The 20,102-nt window shown below is 32.6% G+C and overlaps 1 protein-coding gene across 1 annotated transcript; it reads left to right on the forward strand.

The window, feature by feature from the left end:
• Positions 1 to 16,771: 16,771 nt before the first annotated feature.
• LOC148575188 (serine/threonine-protein phosphatase 7 long form homolog) lies at positions 16,772 to 17,653 on the forward strand. The gene is made up of 4 exons (XM_088506093.1): positions 16,772 to 16,995; positions 17,086 to 17,142; positions 17,227 to 17,314; positions 17,399 to 17,653. Exons 1-4 carry the CDS (start codon positions 16,772 to 16,774, stop codon positions 17,651 to 17,653), a joined length of 624 nt encoding a protein of 207 aa, XP_088362219.1.
• The last annotated feature ends 2,449 nt before the right edge of the window (positions 17,654 to 20,102 follow it).

Below are 20,102 nucleotides of genomic sequence, written 5' to 3' on the forward strand. Positions count from 1 at the left end.
AAGAATGCTTCAACATCTAGAAAGCGGTCACCTAAGGTGGCACACCTCGAGTCCGACTCCGAGGCCGAGGAAGAGAAATCCGACGACCCTGGCCAGAAGGAAGACACCATGGAGGCGGATCCAGAGGAGAAGTTGAACCCTTGTGGAGGCCCAAAGGTGGAATACATGCCCTACTCCCCCACTTCGGCACCCCGTCGAGTTTTGGTTCATCCCACGCAATGGAATCAGGTCTTCACTGCGCGAAAGGGTGTTGGAGGGAGACCCCTGGTACCTCGATTCGTGAATAACTAAAGACTCCTGATCAAGGATAGGATGGGATGCAAGTAGGGGAGCCTCTTCGACGAGATTAGTTTAGGACGTAGTTAGCTTCTTTTCCTATTTTAGTTCCCTATAAGTATTTTGAAACGTACTCATGGTTAAGATGTTTATTTCACTCTAATTCAAATTCCAACGTTTTAGCGCTACTCGTTTTCCGCTCTACACGTATTTACTCCTGCCTCGCGTAACGATTAAGTCATTCTTTTTCTTGGATCAAGTGTGGCACCTTATTCTAAAAACCTCCACGATAGTATAAAAACTTAGGGTGTTACAATACTGTTAGTCATGAGATATTATTATTATTATTATTATTATTATTATTATTATTATTATTATTATTATTATTATTATTATTATTATTATTATTATTATTATTATTAATAAGATAATAATAGTAATAATACTGTTTAGTTGCCGTTTTTTATTATTATTATTATTATAGAATACTGTATAATAATTATTATTATTTTTTAATAATTTATTATTATTTTTTAAGATAATAATAATAATACTGTTTAATTATTGTTGCTATTTTTTTTTGAATAAATTGTTAACTGATATTATTTAGAATTTAATAATTATCATTTTTCTTTTTACAGACTATCAGGAATTTGTTGCCCAGAAAACTCGATCCACTAGATACCTTTAACGAGGTAGCAGCAGTGGCACTGGTATTGATTGGGTTTTAACATGTTTCGCGTGTAGGCAAAATGAGAGGTCATTCTGCACTATTGAGTGCCTTGGTGGAACACTGGAGGCCGAAAACTCACACATTTCATCTTCCGGTCGGTGAAGTAACGGTGACGCTGGAAGATGTGAGCTATATTCTTGGTCTCCCGATTAATGGGGAGGCCATTACGGGTAGATCAGATAGCAGTCACCAGTTTTTGGTGGAGAACTGCATTGTGTGTTTTGGTCGGGAGCCCGGTTCACAAAATCACGTGTTGGGGAAGGTTAATCTTGCATGGGTCCGGCGATGCAGAGACACCGAGCCTTGTGACACTCAGGATTCTGTTGAGCGGTACATCCGGGCGCACATTTTCTGCATGCTCGGAACAGTTGTGTTCCCGGATAAGTCGACCACTTCATTTAACTCGAAGTTTCTACTGCTACTTCGGAATTTCCACCGGATTTCAGAATACAGTTGCGGGCAGCTAGTCTGGCACACCTATACAGATCATTATGTCGTGCTTCACGATACAACTGTAAAGAGATGGACAGCCCACTGATACTGCTTTTTGTTTGGGCGTGGGAGCATATGCCGCTCCTGGCACCTATACCCCGCGATCAGCTCGGCGATGTTGGTATTCCACTTGCGCGACGGTATTATTTTTTGTTGTTGTTGTTGTTGTTATTATTATTATTATTATTATTATTATTATTATTATTATTATTATTATTATTATTATTATTATTATTATTATTATTATTATTATTATTATTATTATTAATTTGTTATTCTTATTAATATTATTATTCTGTTTTTTGTTAGGTGGAGTCATTGGCGCCGACATACAAGATATATACGGAGGCCTACTGCACATTTTAGGCGAGGACTCAACGACATGGGAGTTGACGATGTAAGTTGTAACCATTAATGTCAAACGTTTTTATTCAGAAGAATAATTTTTCTAATCGGCCTCTTGGTAACTAATGTGCAATTTATATGGCGGCCGTATATGGGAGTGTGGGTTCCGGATATTCTCGCTGCCCATTTGGTTATGTGCTTCACCCAGTCGCCGCTAGTGTCATTCGAGTGCATAGAATGGCACCCGACAGACCGAGTTAGACGACATTTCGGGATACAACAGCTTCCACCAGGCCCGGCGTTCGACCTTGGTCGTGATCATTGCAAGCGGTTGACAGGAGTACAGAACCATGATTGGGGAGAGATTTACAGTCAATAAATTAACAGGTGGAGATCTTACCGCTATAACACATTGCAGTTAGGCGAGGAGATTATTGACTTTCATCCTCTCCCAGTGTACTACGAGTGGTCCACACAGTAGTATAGGATTCACCTGCGACTGTCAGATAGAGTTGCCGGTGAAAAGATTAGCGCTGATGAACCACAGCAGCAACAGGAAGAACCAGCTGGCCCTCAGCAGCAAGTCCCACCTCATGAGCAACAGTTTCAGGTATTATTATTAATTACTAGTATTATTATTATTAATTTTACTGTTTTAAATTATAATTAATTATTATTGTTTAGGTTTATCTATTATCATTAATTACTATTAATTATAATTAATTGTTAATTAGGTTCTGGCATATGAGCACCACTATCAAGTCCCGGCATATGCCCAGCAGTTTCAGGATCCGGCCTACGGCCAAGAGCAACAGCAGTGGCCGGCATACAGCAGCAGGCACCATATATACCGGAACCACAGTTGCAGCAGGTACCTGAGCCCTACATACCACAGCTGGTAATTCCAGCCGAGGGTCACTTTAGTCCGTTGGGTAGATCTGACACCATCAGCTTCTCTCAGGTCCTGAGAGATACAGATTATCTATTTCTGACGCCGCCGCAGGAAGGACTGCTACATCTCAGCAGTCTGGTGGTCGTCGCGCCACTTCAGGTCATGCCAGTGACTTCGACTTTGATCAGTCGACGGGTCATGTAGATCCGCCCGGTCCTTCCGCACCACTACGCTCCCAGTTGTTTGATTTGAATAAGTACCCGCAGCAAGAAGAGGGAGATTTGGGGTACGACTTGCAGCACTGGTATGATCTTGGTGGAGCGAGTGCTCCGGGGATGAGTGCTTCACCTACGACATGCGCACCACCATCAGTCAGACAAGGCAAATAAAATAAGCACTATAGGAAACTTGAGTTAATAATCATAACATATCGGTATTCGCATACTCGAAAAATTTCGGGGCATGCATGGCTTCGAGATCTAGAGTCCGCATAAAAGACAGAACACCAAACGGGTGCTGGCTTACAATCGCATTCGCTTCATTTTGCACCGCCGGATTGCCTACCAAGTCTCCGTCATCGTTTTCGTCATCGACTTCATAGTTAGCTTCGAATTCCTCTTCATTGTCATTATTATCTTCTTCTCAATCTATATCCCCGAACTCATCAACATTGACCTCCTCGCCGACCACGCCCAACCCTGACTGCTGTTCAAACTCAACGTACAGCTCTATCATCGGCACATGAAATCGGGTTTGTAGATAAATACACAACATCTGCTGCATACTGGCATCGTCAGTGATGAGTATTATTTGAAACTGTATTAGCCCACCAAATACTTGCACAGGACTTCTGTATAAAAGATTGCTCGCCCTTTTCAAAATGTGGCTTTGAATGTTATTACAAAGCCCATTTTGCAACTCGACAAAATTCATGGTACATGGAATAGCAAATGACAATGGACATTCACAAACAAAAGTCACTCTTTCATGTGTGTTTGGTATAACTTCACCGTTATAATATACTCGCAAATTTGTAATATTTTTCATAACTTCAACCTCACCTAATCCGACTTTTTTGACACACCTAATTGCCAAAAAACTAAGAACTACAACATATGTACAAGAAAGAAGAATAGGATGAGTAGAAGTGGAGTGAGGCCATTTGGGCGAGTCTTGCTTCGTATTTATAGGCAGGCCTTTTGATTAAAATATTTTTCTTTTCACAAAACGCAACCTGCATTTTTTGTTTTCCAAAAAAATAATCTGACACCATAAAAAACGCAGCCTGTGTTTTGTATTTCCCAAAAAAAAAAAGCTGACATACAACACAAAACGCAAGCTACGTTTTGTTATTCCGAAAAAAAAAATATATTGCCCATCACAAAACGCAGACTGCGTTTAGGCTAAAACAAAATAAAAAAAATTGAAAACCATGCAAAAAAATTAAAACGCAGGCTGCATTTGTTGTTTCCTGAACCAAAAAAAAGAAAAATGAGCCAAAAGTAAAACATAGCATAACTTTTAAGTCTGACACTATAGCAAGAAAAAATTTGTCCATATATCCATTTTATTAACAACACCAATATTTATTCCATAACCAAAAAAAAAAAAATGAGCCGTGAATGGCATGTTTATTTTTCTGGGAGATAAAACATGAAAGAATCTGTAGAAATGCATATGCCATGATATTAAAGATGCAAATAAAGGCAGAGATGTCATCTATATATATAGAGAGAAAGGGGGAAAAAATATTGTCTTCTAAAATTTACTAATATCTAGTTGAATTATAATAATTTATTTACATTAAATATGTATTAATATAATTATTCAAAAATTAATTTAATATTTTTAAAATTTAATTAAATATAATATTATTAAGTACTTTTTATATAATATTTTTTAAATAATAATATCAAAGAGTTAATATAATGCGGATGATACATATATTTTCTGTTCATATTTATATTATTTTCATATCATAGAAATTTTAAAAAAATTTTTATTTTAAACTTCTATTGAAATTTTTTTTCATTTTATTTTGTTAAAAAAAATCTTTCAAATCACTTATTCTTTCTCTTTCCTTTTTTTTTTCAACAAGTATACTAGAAGAAAATTTATTATTTTCTTTTGGTGACTAAAGAATAATTCATTATCATCATATATTTGTATAATTATTATACTAATAGAAGAAGATGAAAAGATTAATTTAATGCCAAGATATTCCTTAAATAATTATTAATTATTACATAAAAATTTTCAAACCGAATTAAATTTAAAAATAATAAATTAAGATTGACTTTTAAATTATACTAATAAACAATTGACTTTTTGTTAGCAAAAAATAAGCTTTTTTTAAACGTTTTGTATAAAAAAAATCACAAAAAAAAAACGTTTAGTATATATAAAAAAAATTTTAAAAAAAATTAATAAATTGGTCCACTACAAGATATTATCTACATAGCGACTGATTCTGGCAGTCGCTAAAACCTTTGTCGATAAATTTAAAACAACGACCGATGTTTAGCAACTGAGCGTGACTGATTTTCAACCAAGGCCACTAAACTCTAGCAAACATTTTCAGTCACTAAATCAACCGCTAACAAGATCGGTCCCTAAATTGTGACCAAATTTTTCATATCTAAATCGGTTGCTGAAGCAATTAGTCGCTAAATGGCGACCAATATTTCAGTTGTTAAATCAGTTGCTAATTAGTGACCAAAACTTAGTGATCAGTTTTAGAGACCAATTTTTTGGTCACTAAATTATTTTCTGATGGCCAATTACCATTCTTAAGAGTGACCAATTTTTTTGTGGCTAAATCAGTCACTAATTCTAATTTTCATATAATAAATTTTCTTTTGTTAAATTTCACATATATTATTTTTAAACCTTGATTTTTATATATAATTATAATTCAATAAAATATAAAAATCATCACATAGAGATTTATAAAAGTAACTAAAATCATAACTACAATATCTTTAGTTACTATAAAATATAGAATGTAACTAAAATTATAACTACAATGAAAAGACGAGGACGGCAAACTCCGAAGACGACGGTGACATTGTTACGAACTTAGAAGACGACGGCGACAATGATGCTAAATGAGAAGATGATGACGACGCTGCAAATTCAAAAGGTGACGACGATTCTAAATGAGAAGACAGCAACAGCGTTGAGAAGTTAGAAGATGATGGCACCGCATGTTGTGTTGTGAGGTTCTTCCGACGGTGTCCATGTGTAAGGTACTTTTGAGATGGTGTGGCCATATGGGTGTGTTAGGGTTAGTGACGGTGGAGTAACTATTTTGTTATATTTAAAATAGTAACCGAACCGAATAGTTTATAACGTTATTTTTCACGTCACTAATTCGTCGCTAAAGATTAAATTAGCGACCAATATAGCAACCATGTCAGTAACGACCGATTTAGTGACCAGCTATGTTTATCCAAGTATATGCTCGTCGCTAAATTAAAAAATATTGACCAATTTAGCGACCAATGGTTTTAAAACCAGTATTTTATATTTGGTTGCTTAATCAGTCGCTATCTTAACAATTAGCAACCAATTTAGTGAGCAAATTCTTAGCGACCGAATTAACGACCAACTATTTTTCAGTTGATTTCTCTATTGGTTACAAAATTAGTCAATAAATTAATAAATAGCGACCGATTTTGTGATCGAAAGCCCTAGAGACTAACTTCTTTGTTTTGGTTGCTAACATGGTCGCTAAGTTAAAAGATATTGAGATTTTAGCGAGCAACTTTATTATGGTCATAGAGAAGACCTATCGGTTACCGAATTGATTACTATTAGTGACCAATTTTTTTGGTCGCTAAAATCTGTTGCTAAATGAAATTTAGCGACCAACTTTTTGTCTTGGAAATCCTATATTGGTCACCAAATCAGACGCTATTAGCAATCAATTTTGTTGGTAGCTAAAATCGGTCGTTATTCTAGTAATTTATTGTAGTGTGGTGATAGTTGATTAGAATCGATAATAGTCATTGTTCATACCATGATCTAATAATAAAGTTAGGCCCAAGGTGGACAAGTCCAATCTAAAAAATGCAAAAGACCTTTTCTTGTATGTTCGACCTGCGTAAGGAATAGATATATCTGCACCTATGGATTTGCCTAACAATTTAAATAGGAAATTTCAACAAACCCCTAAAAAAAAGGGACGTAGCAACCTCTCATTATAAGTGGATAAGTTAAAAAAAAAAGTAAGATTATTTTTTTTACTGTACAAATACCTATCAAGCATAGGTTTCTCAATTTTAATCGATAGAAAACCTCCCTCAAATCCTTGATGTTCCTGTCTGGTGAATCTGGGAAGAGGTATTGCTCGTGCGGTCCAGAGTTAAACTTACTTCTGCCAGGGCTGGGCGAGATATACATCGGACTCTCAAGAACGGCGGAGGTGAGCACATGTAAAGGCACTCCGACGCTGAAGTTAGAAAAAAATGAGGTGAGTATAATACAATTCAGAGTGAATAGCGTACCTATGACATAGTGAGCAGTTTGTATTTAATAGGAGTATTGTGCTATAGGTAGTTATTAGTATCTGCAGAATCGTGGAGTGATATTGTCCTGATTTTCTAGTAACTGCTTCGAACGTTATTTGATCTTATAGAAAAGTCCGTTGAGATAGAAAAATGCGTTCTGTTTGCTGACACACATGTTTATTTACTTTGTTCAGGTTCCGATTTATAGGTGTTCCTGGGCCGGGTTATAACGACCTAGTTTTCGAAAAGATGGAACTTTTTCTAAAGAAACAGAATTTTTTTGGAAGTTCAGTGAAGCAGGAACCTCCAAGAACCTCTACTGCATCATCAAGCACCTCAATCTACATCATCATTGCATCATCCTCAGGCAAGTACTTCCACTGAGTTAAGCTCTCGACGACTTAGTCGCAAAAAACCTAGTTTTTGAGCAACTTCGGTTAAGAATTTTGAAATTCTGATTTCGTGATTAGTCTCAGTTTAGCGAGTCGGACTCGAATTGCGAGAGAAAAAAATAATATAATAATAATATTATATTATTATTATTTTACCTGCTTGAGTATTATTATAATATTATTTGATCTACTTTTGTTAAAACGGGACATAAGTTTAGTAATATAATAACCGGTCTCACAATCTACTCATACAAGTTAATGCCAGCACTCTTTGATGACTTTAGCAATGCTAATGCTTCATCATATAAATAACTTCTATTTTCATGCTTATCATGTTACTAGTTTCATATATACTAGTAGCTCAAATGTTTATCTCTAGATATTTTACTAATTGTATCCTAATACATCTAACTTTAGTAATTATCCACCTGAGATATTTGTAACAAACCTTTTTACCAACCAATCACCATTAGCCACGGTTTCTCCACTCACAAGGTGACACCTAGCAGCCCTTATCTCTCCTCCAACCGAACTTGAAGAACAAGAAAAGAAAAGAGAAAAAACTCCATCGTTATTTGATCTTCAAAATTTGATTTCTTCCTAACCAAAACTCCAATAAAAATTATGAGCTGATTAAAGTAATCCTCTCTTCTTCCTCTTCAGATCCATGTCACTTTTCATGTTGCTATTATTGATTGGATTTAGGATGAAAAGTGAGGCTAGAAACATTTGGAAGTGCAGCTGATCTTTGGAAGAGCAAACTAAGGTAGAATTTGGTAAAATTAATCTTGATTAATTGTGTTTGTGTTGTGTGATTGCTGAATGGTTTGGTTGTGCTTGAAATTGATTGTTTATACGCATGTTTCTTGTTGAAAATTTGATGAAATCTTAAAGAAAATCAAGCTTGTAAGTTCGGTTATGAAGACTGCTGGGAAAACAAAATTCTAGTCTCGTTCCAGCCTTAAATTATTGTTGAAATTGAGTTGAAATCATGTTGAAAATAAAGAGTTTTGGTGGCTGAAAATTTAAATTGAATTTTGGTAAAAATCGGTTACCGAAAAGATTGAAAAACTAGTTAGTTAGAATTTAAGAATTTGATAAATTTATGAAGAACATAAAAAACACTTTGAATGTGATCAAGAACATGAAACCCTAGGAGTTTGATTATTTTGGGGTCAAAGTGAAATTATCAAAAAATTTTGGGATGAAAAGTTAATTAATAAAAAGTTTAGGAGTTAAAGTATAAATATCAAAAGTTAAGAGAGTTAAAGTATAAATACTAAAAAATTGGGGTCAAATATAATTTTCAAAAGTTTTGGAATAAAATATTATTTTATTAAAAATAATAAAATAATGATGAAAAGACAATTTTTTTTAAAAAGTTTTAGGAAGACAATTTTAAGTTCAAAATCTCATAATTACCTTCATAAAACATCTAGGGAGTGGTAAGAACATGTTGAGAAGATAAAGAAAAAGAAAGATAAAACATTAAAGAAAAGATAAAAATAAAAAAAAAAAGAAAATAAACCCTAAGGGTGTGTGTGGTTAGAGGTAATACAAGTGTATTCTCAGGAATGTTGAGATGGGAATATCTTATTCCCATGTTTGGTTCAAGAGTTAAAAATTTATTCCTGGATATATTTTATTCCCTGGAATCAAAATTCCACTCATTTCATTCCCATATCCTCCCTAGGTATCTCTAATTCCAGTGGGAATGGAATGTTAATAATAAAGTAAAAAGACCAAAAACACCCTTGTTAATTTCACTCCAACCCTTCTCTTCAGATTTTTTTCAATTCATTTCAAACAAAACGAAACCCTAGCAGAAACCCCTCCTCCATGAAAACCAATCCCTAGCGAGGCTTTTCTTCAAATTCACGGAGGTTCCACCGGCGTCGGTGCCGCCTCGCCGCCGATTTCGATTTGCACGACCACACGCTCCTTATTCTAGAGGAAAATCGTTTGCGTTTGTGTCATCATCACAGCTCACGGTTCCTATTCGTGCTTCCTGTTCGTGTTCATCGTCTCGAGTGGTGCTTCCTGTTCGTGTCGTCTCCTTCGCTTCTCTCCCTCCTCGCGTCTCAGCAATAGCCATCAAAGAGAGTTTAATTTTTCTTCTGCAACCTTGTTCATCTTTTTCAAGCACAAAATCTTCTTCTTCAGGTAAGGATCTTTTATTTATTATTTATTTATTTTTCCTGAACAATGTTTGTGCTATAATTTATTGGCATGAAGGTTTGTGCTAGGTTTAAAATATTTTGTCAAATAGTTGATTCATTGCTGTTAATCTTATTGTTGATTGGTTTGTGATACTGAATAAAATATATGGTTCTTTGAAATGCAATGTCATTAAGGAAGCATAACAAGAGGTTCTTTGATGATTACTACAACACTCAAAGCCCTTTGAAAAATGAAAGAAATTCTTTTTTGAAATTGGAAAAGGCTTTTTTTTACCTTTTGATCAATGTATATATAAGACAAAGACTATGGTGGATTGAATAAAAGGTTGAATGCTGAGGTTATAAAATAGAGTTATGTTTATTTTTTTCTTTGTTGATTCTGTTTTCAGTCATATGCTGTAACTTAGAATTGTTATTATTTTTTGGTCTGCATTATGAAATTTTGGGTTTGATTCTTGTGGCATAAGGATTCATAAAGACTGTGGAGTAAACACGCTAGTCCCTTTGCTTTGTATTCTCATAGCTTGTTCATAGAACAGAGTAGGATGTGGAGGAGCATGAATTACTCCAGAGAAAGACTGAAAAAGTAGTAGTTACAAGCTAACATGTTAGAAACAAATAATAATTATATAACCTCTTATCAAGGACTAGTAATCATTCAAGTGTAACTGTGAGAGTAAATAATAATAATAATAATAATAATAATAATAATAATAATAATAATAATAATAATAATAATAATACCATCCAAAGAAAGGATTGTGTCTTGGCCCTCCCAATTTCGTAATCTTAATTAATTATAACATTACATAAGTGTGATCATGATCTTGCACCCTGTAGCTTTCTCCTTTCATATCCAACAATTCTTATTTTCGGTTTGGTTTTATTTTCAACTCCTCACTAGTCACTAGGTTTGTTCCTTTAGAATTTTCAATAAAGGCATATACATAGATAGATAGATAGATAAAAGGGTGAAAGTGAAAGCAGGTAGAGAGGTTAATTAACAAGATAGATATATGGCTGATGCATTTGATGAGGAGTGTGATTATCTATTCAAAGTTGTTCTGATTGGGGACTTAGGGGTTGGAAAATCAAATCTGCTATCAAGGTTTTTGGGTCTGTATTATAAAATTTTGGGTTTGATTCTTGTGGCATAAGGATTCATAAGGACTGTGGAGTAAACATGCCAGTCCCTTTACTTTGTATTCTCATAGCTTGTTCATAGAACAGAGCAGGATGTGGAGGAGCTTTCTTTGCTTTAAACCCTTGTGTTAAATTTCTATGCTGTTTGACTAATATTGTGATTCATCTTTCATCTATTTAGAAGAGAAAAAAAAAAGCAGGAACAAATAAAAGAAGGGCAGGGATAGAAACTTTATCTTTATACAACTAGCTCTAGTCCACCTCCAATTAAACTCATTTATATATCACCAACACACACCCATAGGGCCAGAATGAATAAGCTACTAGAAGTGATTGAGTAACTTTGGGAGTAAAAAAATTTGATTTGAATTGAGGAAGTAAAATGACTATGCAACGATGCAGCAACAGCAAGTGAAGTACGTATGATAATGAACCAAAAAAGCAAATAAGCATGCATTCATTCAATTTTTCTTTCCATGTATTTTCAATACTATCTAACTTTCTATATTGACTCCTAACGTTCCTCATAATATATATTATATATGATCACTTCCCATTCTCTTTCTGGGAGTAATTAAGCATTTTTACAGTCGGTAACCTACTTTAATTTAATAAACCAATTGTTAATTTGCTTCTGATCTAGCCCTGTTGACTTAGCCAGTTCAATCTTGTCGGCTTCCTGGAAGCATCAACAATAGTTAATGTGTCAATGACTCATTTTGTTGTGTTTGTGCTTAGGTGACTATTTCTATTAACACTAATGAAGATGATATTGTAAACCGTTGGATGATTATTCATAATAACATTTTCAAGATGTGTTCCTTGAAGTAATCCTCTTGTGTTTAATTGATTTTCTTGAATTCCAGTAGTAATTCCTCTTGGCTAATATATATATCATGTGTTGTGAGATGTTCTTTTGGCTATTAATTTTATTTTTTAAATGATAGAAAAAAGTTTACATAGAATAAATAAATAGTAAAGTCTTCTAACTAAATATTTTAATATTTTTTTTGACAGAATAGATCCCAAACAGAAGATGAGAGTTATTGCCTGCTTGATTTTACATTTTAAATTAATGAATGACCTTATGGTTAAGTTGTTGATGATTTTCTATGTTTTGATTATATTGCAATTGAAAAAAAAGAAAAGAAAATGGAATGATAGTTACAATAGGCAAGTAATAAGGGATGTTAGTGTCGATAGGATTATTTATTTTAGTGATCTAGCATGTATAGAAAACACAAGAATGGATAGATGTGCCTTTCATGCATTGTGTAACATGCTTAAAACGGTTGGAAGGTTAGAACCAAGTAGGAATATGGGTGTGGAAGAAATGGTTGCCATGTTTTTACATATTATAGCACATGACGTCAAAATTAGAGTAATAAAGAGACAATTTGTGAGATCTGAAGAAACAATTAGTAGGCGGTTTAATGATGTATTGCTTGCTATTTTGAGATGTCATAATCTCTTACTGAAGAAACCTCAACCATTTAGCCAGGATAGAATGGATGAACGATGGAAATGGTTCAAGGTAATTTATCTTGCTAATGTTATTAAACCTAATATGCTTGGTGTGCTTTAGAATTGAGTTAATTGATATCTTTTCTTGGATTTTAGAATTGTCTAGGAGCCTTAGATGGTACTCATATCAAAGTCAATGTCCTTGAGGCTGATAAGCCTAGATATCGAAACAAAAAAGGTGACATAACAACCAATGTGCTTGGAGTGGTTGCTCCTGATATGCAATTTATCTAGGTATTGGCAGGTTGGGAGGATTCAGCTGCGGATTCTAGGGTATTGCGAGATGCACTATTTCGTAATGGGTTTAGTGTTCCCCAAGGTATTTTTATTGAGACTTTAGTATGTTATCAAAGTAACTATTTGATCTTTCATTAATTTTGTTCAATTTTATATGTTACACTAGGTCATTACTACTTATGTGATGCTGGATACATGAATTGTGAAGGATTTTTGGCACCTTATAGAGGACAAAAATATCATTTGAGTGAGTTTAATCCACATAATCAACCCAGTACAGCTCAAGAGTTTTTTAATATGAAACACTCACAAGCTAGGAATGTCATTGAAAGGGCATTTGGAGTATTGAAAGTAAGATGGGGAATTTTAAGGGGAAGATCATTTTATCCTATTAAGACTCAAGGAAGAATTATAACTGCTTGTTGCCTTTTGCATAATCATATTAGAAGAGTGATGGTTGTGGATCCTATTGATGAGATGGAAGATCAAAATATACTTGGAGTAGATGGTGAGACGATCCACCATATTGAGACAAGTGATGCTTGGGGTAGATGGAGAGATCAACTTGCACAAGAAATGTGGAACCAATGGAGGAGAAGACATCACGCTCGATAATTATAATAATTTTTCTATGTATGAGGCTGTCTGTCGTAACGTTGATTTCATTTTGTTGATGTGTTTGTGTTCTTGTATAAGAGTTGTGCATGTATGCTTATTAGTGCAAGTAATTTTTTACTTTTGAGACTTCTTTGTAACTTTTATTTGGATAATAGTAATGCTTTTTTAGTAAATTTAATTGTGATAATGTTAATTTTAATTAAAGATATTTGTTATTAAGGGTATTTTAGTAAATTTAAAAAGATTAGAATCGATAATAATTTTAATTAAACCTATTTTTATTAAGGGTATTTTAGTAAATTTTTTATTAGAAGTATTTTTGTAAATTCAAAATGTAAAAAAGTAATAATTTTAATTAAACATATTGTATTAAGTGAAATTTTGGAATCAATAATAATTTAGCTAAAGATATTTGATATTGTGGGTATTTTAGTAAATTTAAAAAAAATTAGAATAAAAAATAATTTTATTTAAATATATTTGATATTGGGAGTATTTAAGTAAATTTTTAAAAAAAATTAGAATCAATAATAATAGGAATATTAGGAATATGTTATTAGTAATAATTATTTTAATAATAATTATTTGATATTAAGAATATTTTAATAATTTAAAAAAATTTAGAATCAATAATAATTTTAGTTAAACATATTTGATATTGGGGTATTTAAGTAAATTCTAAAAAAATAAAATCAAGAATAATTTTATTTGAACATATTTAATATTAAGGGTATTTTAGTAAATTCTAAAAAAATTAGAATTAATAATAATTTTAGCTAAACATATTTATTATTAGGGGTATTTTAGTAAATTTATTATTAGAGATATTTTGTAAATTAAAAAAAATCAATGTAAAAAAAATAATATTTAATTAGCTTTATATCTATTTTTTAGTCATTAATATTTTAATTTAAATGAGTAAGGGTAATTTTGACATATTACATAATATGACCAAGAAATTTAAACTCAACCAAACAAAAATTTATTCATTCCTAGGATTATTACATAATATTCCAAGATATTAATTTTTATAAACAAACATAGGTATCTTATATTCCAAGTAATCTTATTTCTAAGCATTATATTCCTAGGAATGACATTCCTAGTAATAAAATTTAATCTTTGAACCACACACACCCTAAAAGTAAAGATGAAAATCACTTAGAGAAGTGAACTAGAGACAACATAGTTAGTACTTAACATTTCGTTTAGGGTTAAGCAAAGTATGAAAAGTCAAACTAGTTTAACATAGACTTAATGAACCTTTAGGTTTAATTTAATTCTCTGAGTTAATCTTAGCATGTAATTTTTCGAGTTAATTGTTGTTTTATTGTTGATTGTTGTTAATTTTCTGTGTTAATTGTTGTCTGAGTTAATTATTTTCTGATTTAATTAGTTGATTGTTGTTAATTCTCTGAGTTAATCTTAATTTGTTAATTTTTTAGTTAATTGTTGTCTTATTATTAATTGTTATTAATTTTTTGAGTTAATCTTAATTTGTTAATTTTTTAGTTAATTGTTGTCTTATTATTAATTGTTATTAATTTTTAGAGTTTATTGTTATTTAAATTAATTATTTTTTTGAGTTAATTAATTGATGGTTGTTAATTCTTTGAGTTAATCTTAATTTATTTATTTTATGAGTTAATTATTGATTTATTATTTATTATTATTAATTTTTAAATTTATTATTATTTAATTTAATTATTTTTTGAGTTAATTAGTGTTGTATTTTTTCACTTGTTAGTTTAAAAATTATATATTAAACTTTTAAAAAGGTCCAATAAAGTACCATAAATTACAAATAAAGTTTATGCTGTATGTAATAATGCTACAAAATAGTATTGATAATAAATTGCCAACTTATACTTAAAGAAAAAAAAAAGAACGAAGCATCCACAATAATAATAATAATAATAATAATAATAATAATAATAATAAAGAAAATCCAACAAAGCACCCTTTTATGAGACTAAGTTTAGGGTGCATGTGACAAATATTTTTCTGAAATGATTTTTCTTTCAATTTAATAATGAAACATCATTTTCACTTTAATCAAGCGCGTAAATGCATTATGTGAATGACAACTGATTGATCCTGTTATTGCATTATTATTATTATTATTATTATTATTATTATTATTATTATATGGACAATCTACCTAATTAAATAAATTGTGTGAATCGTTTATCTGAATATACAAAACAGAAACTTCTTACATGCATGTGCAATTTTAATTTTATGTAAACTGTAGGAGCTAACCACAGTTTTTAGTTTTTACGTATACGGTTGGAGGCTACGAGGGTTTATGGTTGGAAGAGTTTGGGCATAATCCGTGGCTACCTACCACGGATTATGAAGGAAAAAACTTAGGCATAAACCGTGGTTGCTTCCCACGGTTTATGAAGAGGAGGCCTTGAACGTAAATCTACCTTGGTTCCCATGGTTTACATGCTAATTACTATAAATACATAATCTATTGATGGTCATGACGGATCATTTGTGCTGAAACAAAAATTGAAAGAGCTTGGGGGTTGAGAGAGTTTGAGGGAGAGGTTTGGAAGGTTTTGGTGAGATTTGGATAGTGGAACCATGGAAGACGAAGCTCGCTTTTATCGACTAAATAGCGTTGTTCACGTGGCTGGATACGTCACGAAGAGGTTAGATATTATTATTATTATTATTATTATTATTATTATTATTATTATTATTATTATTATTATTATTTTTAATTTGTTATTATGACTTCATAGTAGCAGTAGTAGTTGTATCATTATTACTATTATTATATTTGTTACTATTATGATAATGGTAGTTATTATTATTACTTTTATTTTGTACTAAAATTGGGAGGTGTTAACATTATAATTATTGTTATTGTTAGTAGAACTATTCCTGTTAGTATTGTTGTTATTCCTATTGTTTCGTTGTTGTTATTACTATTTATTAGAGGAAATAGAAAACCAAAGTCGGTATCTAATAAATTTTTTTACACTATGTTTGATGTTATTAGTATTGGTCGTATGTTGAGGGATTTTGTTACCCACATTTTGTAGCCTACTAGGGTTATTAGCGGCGTTAGGAGACAGTAGAATATGCCTTTACACGACTGAATTATACCGTATCTGGAGACCGCCGGCTTGTATCATTTGGCTAGGCTGAACAGTCACTGGTTCTGGGTTGATGAGCCTCTACTTAGCGTATTTATTGAGCGGTGGCGTCCTGAGACCCACACCTTTCATATGCCATTTGGGGAGTGCACTATCACTTTGCAAGATGTGGCATATCAGCTGGGTTTGCCGATCGATGGGGAGCCCGTCAGTGGGTGCCTGACTGAGTTTGAGAATCTGATGGAAAATGGAAGACCGGCATGGGTGTGGTTTCACGAGTTGTTTGGGGAGTTACCTCCGCAGAGTAAAGTCAAGTAGATGACAGTGTGTTACACATGGTTCCATGAGAGGTTCCGGGTTCTCCCAGCAGATGCTAGTGAGGAGACCGTGCGTATATACACGCGTGCCTATATTCTGATGTTGTTGTCCTCTCAGCTATTTGCGGACAAAAATGCAAACCGGGTCCACCTTTGCTGGTTGCCTTATTTGGCATCGTTGGACGAGTTGGGCAGATATAGCTGGGGCTTGGCGGCACTGGCCTGGTTGTAAAGATGTCTTTGTCGTAGGACAAACAGAAATGTTGTTAACTTGGCCGGGCCACTACAGCTTCTACAGTCTTGAATTTTCTGGAGGTTTCTCACTTTGAGGCCTAGTGGGTTTGATGGATTCGAGTTTCCGCTTGCATCCAGGTATGGTTTAAGATTTTCGGTTCATAACTTGGTCAATATCATGTGTTCTTGTTGGTTATGACATGATTTCAATGAAAATTGTAGGTGGGCTACATATCTACCGAGGAACGATGCAGGGGATCAAAGAGTGGTGTCTGTACGCCTTACTTTGGATCGATTGCGTGTCCACGATGTGAGTCATGTAGTTATTGCTCTTACTTGGACTGTTTTATGTTAAATCTGATGGTCTTACCTAACTGTAACTTTTTCGATACAGTTTGTGTGGGAGCCGTATTCTTCTACCGAGGTTGCTTCTGTTATTCATTCAGAGATACTAGTTGACGAGCACCGTAGGCTATGGACCAGCATCACCAGCCTGATATATTTTGCTGCGATTGAGTGGCATCAAGTGGATAGGGTGCTACCTCAGTTTGGCGGTGTTCAGCATCTCCCTCAGGGGGCTCTGAACATAGATTGGCTACATGCGAAGGATGGCAGGGATGGGGATCGATGGTTCCCCAGATATTATTAGGAGTGGCATCAGCATTGGGAGAACCGGCTTTATTCAGTCATACCGGTCGATCGAGTCCCTGACCCCGGTCCATCAGCTAAGTACCTTGAGTGGTGGTGCCGTGTGGCCCACAGATTCCTATCCCCGGCAGTCGAGCTATGAACTGGAGCTGATGTCCCAGAACTATCGACTCCAACCTCCAACTTCGCGAACAACTCGTGTATTCTGACCTCCGGAAAACTCCTAACACAATGAAACAGAACCCTAATATCTTCATCAGCCGCTAGCACAAAGGTATCATACTTAACACCGGTCGAGACAACTGCGATGGGAATCTTGTAGAATAGCTTCTTCACCCACTTGCTACCAAATACCCCAAACTTCTACAAGATGCTGTTCTTCAAATCTGACAAAGTGCTTGATGAACTGATGAAAACACTCAGTGGTTCTCTGTCAGTGAACTTCACACCATATATTTTGCTTTTTTGGATTTTTCCAGAGCAATGCACTAAGACAAGAAAACTCTCTTCCTCACTTGCCATTGTGACAATAATCTCTTCACCAGCTTGAATCTCACTCACATATATATAGAAGGAAAAAGTTTGGTAACCAAAATTTTCCATCCATAATTAGCCAAAACTTTTCATAATTCACTTCATTTATATCATTTAATATCAGTTTTATTTTTTATCTCACTCTCTTATCATTATACTTATCACCATTCTTATCAAATCTACTTATTAATGATATTAATTATAAAATCATAGCCCTTTTTATTAGGCATTATTGTAATCAATACTTAATATTCCTTTTTATAATTTAATTTTTATATATAAAAATACAATAAAGATTAATAATAATTATATTTAAGAACGGTAATTATAATATCAATTACATTAAATAATTGCAATTGATTCTTTGTCCGTTATGGTATTTATCATCAATTATTGGAGATATGAAACATGAAACCTATCCTAATATATACTTTATGTTAATTCAATCATATTCATTCAAAAATCACAAGAATAACACCATTGCAAGCACAATAGTGTATGAGCCAAGAAATTTTACAAGAAATTGTTCTTATCATTGTCATTTGTATGGCAATTGATTTCGACCTTAATACAGTACCTATGGCAGAAGGTGCTAAAAAATTTGAACAACAGACAGATTCACCTGATGAAATTGTTGCCAATCAATCAATTTCTGAGAATATAAAAAACTACGCTAGCTCTGATAAGATATAGTAATAGCCTAGATTATTTTTTGTGTATTTTTTAGCACTTTAATTATGTGCGTAACATTCTTGATAATTATTTGTTTGCTATTTATGTCTAGAAAAATAAATTTTTTATTATTTTTGTTATATTTTTTAATTTTTAAAAATAGTTTTATGAAAATAGAAGCATTTAAAATTTTTTTCGTAACATGTGAATTCACCTTTGATTTATTTTTGCATCTTTTTTTCAAATTTTTATTTGTAGTATCCTTAATTATATCTTTGGATCTCTTGTTAGCAAAAACCTAATTTTTATAGAGACTAAAAACTAAAAAATCAATAATTATTTTAGAAAAATGTTTTATATACCATTTTATATACGTTTCAAATGTATACCTTCAATTTTTATATATGTTTTAAATGTACACCTTTAATTTTTTAAAATAGTTTTATGATGTTGATCGCTAAAATAAGAAATATTTTTTTTTATATTTAAACTTTCTTTTGGTATTGGTATTTAAATCTTTTGATTTTGCTCACTAATTTTTTTTTTTTTTTAGTTATATGCATAATATTCGTATAAAGTTCATGCTTTACGCAATCAATAAGTTTATATGAATAACATCCATAATTACATGAAGTTAACATCCACATTAACATACATAATAAAACAAATTAGCACCTAAAATTATAGTATTGTGTTTTATTTGTTATACTCGATAGTGAAATTAGCCACTTTTTGTATAGTTATCCTTTATGGTAAAAGGTGCTGATGAAAAATTTGAACAACAGACAGACTCATCCGACGAGATAATTGTCAGTCAACCGATTTTTGAGAATATGAAAAATCACACTAGTTTAATGAGGTATGGTAATAAACCGATTTTTTTTTATGTTTTTATGTGTATTTATAATTATATTGTACTACTATGTTCATACACATAACATTCATACGTTTATATACATAACATCCATAATTACATACAACTAACATCTAAAAATTAAATTCATGTTTATTAGATATTACAACCATACACGTATCATTTTTTAGTTATTGCATAAGTAACTATTAGGTTAACACAAATATTTTTAAATTTTATCATAATTTAATTTAAAAAAATGTCAAATTCTTATATTAATTTATTTAATTGATAAATTTACTCATAACATCCATAAATTTATCCACATAACATCTATAATTTTATATTAATAACATCCATAATTTATACTCATAATATTCATAATTTCATA

This window comes from Arachis ipaensis, chromosome B2, assembly GCF_059453495.1.
Source record: "Arachis ipaensis isolate K30076 ecotype BB chromosome B2, ASM5945349v1, whole genome shotgun sequence".
Taxonomy (NCBI): domain Eukaryota; kingdom Viridiplantae; phylum Streptophyta; class Magnoliopsida; order Fabales; family Fabaceae; genus Arachis; species Arachis ipaensis.